General features: G+C 40.1%; 1 protein-coding gene across 1 annotated transcript; it reads right to left on the bottom strand.

Annotated features, from left to right (window-relative positions):
• Positions 1-356: 356 nt before the first annotated feature.
• On the bottom strand, positions 357-2,887 carry LOC121188728 (ribonuclease inhibitor-like; the record flags this gene model as incomplete). Its single annotated transcript, XM_041048581.1, has 4 exons — positions 357-525; positions 1,321-1,494; positions 2,290-2,463; positions 2,733-2,887. Coding segments are annotated over 4 exons (672 nt in total), but the record flags the coding sequence as incomplete, so codon positions are not given.
• Positions 2,888-3,231: the final 344 nt, after the last annotated feature.

The following is a 3,231-nucleotide window of genomic DNA, read 5'->3' as shown; positions in this document are numbered from 1 at the left end:
ATGCTGAGTTTGTTCTGAATATCTGAGTCACTTTGACTTTAGTCTCATCACTTTCTAGTCGTGTTGGAAGAAGAAAATACTGAATATATATTTGTTGATGTGAGTGTGGAAAAAACTTGTATGTGATTTAAAGAGTGAAACTTTTTTCTTGTTAAATGAAGCTTTGAAATCTGTAGCTCAACATTGCTCTGCCACAGTCAGTGGACTAAACCACAGAAGAAGAAAACAGACTTTACCATGAAGATCCTCAGTGTGGATCAGTATAATATCAGTGTGATGTCTGCACTTTACTGTCAGCACAACTTTCACATCATATTCATCTCAGCACACAAGTAAACAATGGAGTCTGACCTCAGAGTCTCCAGTCCACAGTCTGGACTCTGCAGAAAACCACACAGATCTTTCAATCCTGAATCCCTCAGGTTGTTTTCACTCAGGTCCAGGTGTCTCAGATGGGAGGGGTTGGACTTCAGAGCTGAGGCCAGAGAAGTACAGCTGATCTCTGACAACCTGCAGTGAATCAACCTGAATAAAGAATAAAAGATGTGAGTTTAAGAGACAAAGTTCCTGCTTGAAAGCGTTGAGTGTTTCATCATCTGTTCAGAGCTGAAGAAGGTTGAGAATGTACAAGTTTGGAAAATGGAAACTCCAAACACCTGAACCAACAGGATGCAGCTTAAAAACAGTCAGATACTAAAAGTCAAACACAGCTCTCATTAATATTAATGACAACATGCTGCTGCTTCAATAAAGACATAGTGACTTCAGCTCTTAAACTCTTCCAGCTCCACCAGTGGCTCCATCTATACAAACTCATGTTGTTGACATTTGTTTCAGATTCTACTAAAGATCCTAAAGTTTTGACAGAGAACAAACATGTCAGGCTGAAGTTTGGAGGAAAGTCAACAAATGATTGAGACAAAATGGAAAAGATTTTCACTTCATGTAACGGTGACGACATTTAACAAACATGCTGAGTTTGTTCTGAATATCTGAGTCACTTTGACTTTAGTCTCATCACTTTCTAGTCGTGTTGGAAGAAGAAAATACTGAATATATATTTGTTGATGTGAGTGTGGAAAAAACTTGGATGTGATTTAAAGAGTGAAGCTTTTTTCTTGTTAAATGAAGCTTTGAAATCTGTAGCTCACATTGCTCTGCCACAGTCAGTGGACTAAACCACAGAAGAAGAAAACAGACTTTACCATGAAGATCCTCAGTGTGGATCAGTATAATATCAGTGTGATGTCTGCACTTTACTGTCAGCACAACTTTCACATCATATTCATCTCAGCACACAAGTAAACAATGGAGTCTGACCTCAGAGTCTCCAGTCCACAGTCTGGACTCTGCAGAAAACCACACAGATCTTTCACTCCTGAATCCTGCAGGTTGTTGTCACTCAGGTCCAGGTGTCTCAGATGGGAGGGGTTGGACTTCAGAGCTGAGGCCAGAGAAGCACAGCTGATCTCTGACAACCTGCAGTGACTCAAACTGAATGAAGAATAAAAGATGTGAGTTTAGGAGACAAAGTTCCTGCTTGAAAGCGTTGAGTGTTTCATCATCTGTTCAGAGCTGAAGAAGGTTGAGAATGTACAAGTTTGGAAAATGGAAACTCCAAACACCTGAACCAACAGGATGCAGCTTAAAAACAGTCAGATACTAAAAGTCAAACACAGCTCTCATTAATATTAATGACAACATGCTGCTGCTTCAATAAAGACATAGTGACTTCAGCTCTTAAACTCTTCCAGCTCCACCAGTGGCTCCATCTATACAAACTCATGTTGTTGACATTTGTTTCAGATTCTACTAAAGATCCTAAAGTTTTGACAGAGAACAAACATGTCAGGCTGAAGTTTGGAGGAAAGGCAACAAATGATTGAGACAAAATGGAAAAGATTTTCACTTCATGTAACGGTGACGACATTTAACAAACATGCTGAGTTTGTTCTGAATATCTGAGTCACTTTGACTTTAGTCTCATCACTTTCTAGTCGTGTTGGAAGAAGAAAATACTGAATATATATTTGTTGATGTGAGTGTGGAAAAAACTTGTATGTGATTTAAAGAGTGAAGCTTTTTTCTTGTTAAATGAAGCTTTGAAATCTGTAGCTCACATTGCTCTGCCACAGTCAGTGGACTAAACCACAGAAGAAGAAAACAGACTTTACCATGAAGATCCTCAGTGTGGATCAGTATAATATCAGTGTGATGTCTGCACTTTACTGTCAGCACAACTTTCACATCATATTCATCTCAGCACACAAGTAAACAATGGAGTCTGACCTCAGAGTCTCCAGTCCACAGTCTGGACTCTGCAGAAAACCACACAGATCCTTCACTCCTGAATCCTGCAGGTTGTTTTCACTCAGGTCCAGGTGTCTCAGATGGGAGGGGTTGGACTTCAGAGCTGAGGCCAGAGAAGCACAGCTGATCTCTGACAACCTGCAGCCCCTCAACCTGAATAAAGAATAAAAGATGTGAGTTTAGGAGACAAAGTTCCTGCTTGAAAGCGTTGAGTGTTTCATCATCTGTTCAGAGCTGAAGAAGGTTGAGAATGTACAAGTTTGGAAAATGGAAACTCCAAACACCTGAACCAACAGGATGCAGCTTAAAAACAGTCAGATACTAAAAGTCAAACACAGCTCTCATTAACTTCAGTCACTATAAACATCACAGATCATAAAGCAAAGAGTGAAGAAACATTTCTTTCTGTCTCTCAGTCTGACCTCAGAGTCTCCAGTCTACAGTGTGGACTCTCCAGAAAACCACACAGCAGCTTCACTCCTGAATCCTGCAGCTTGTTGTTGTCACTCAGGTCCAGGTGTCTCAGATGGGAGGGGTTGGACTTCAGAGCTGAGGCCAGAGAAGCACAGCTGATCTCTGACAAACTGCAGGAACTCAATCTGAATAAAGAATAAATCATGTGGATAAAAATCATTTCTAATCCAATCAGATATGTCCTAATCAATGAGCTTTCACTAACATGAGTAGAGGGACTTTGTCCTTCTCTTATTGTGGATCATCATAATGTCAGCCTTCTACACACATCATCCAAATGTCACCACAACATTCATACAACTATTCATGTCAACACAGATTCAGAACATGCTGCTGAGCTCAGTCAAGTCTGGAATTAGAAGATAAAGATCAAATCAGACATGTTGGACTCAAATCCTCTTCATCATTGAAGGTTTTACATGACCTTCTTCTTCCTGAACTTTGTGT

Source organism: Toxotes jaculatrix, chromosome 10, assembly GCF_017976425.1.
Source record: "Toxotes jaculatrix isolate fToxJac2 chromosome 10, fToxJac2.pri, whole genome shotgun sequence".
Lineage (NCBI taxonomy): Eukaryota > Metazoa > Chordata > Actinopteri > Toxotidae > Toxotes > Toxotes jaculatrix.
The sequence above is the reverse complement of the archived record's forward strand: the minus strand, read 5'-3'. Positions and strand labels throughout refer to the sequence as shown.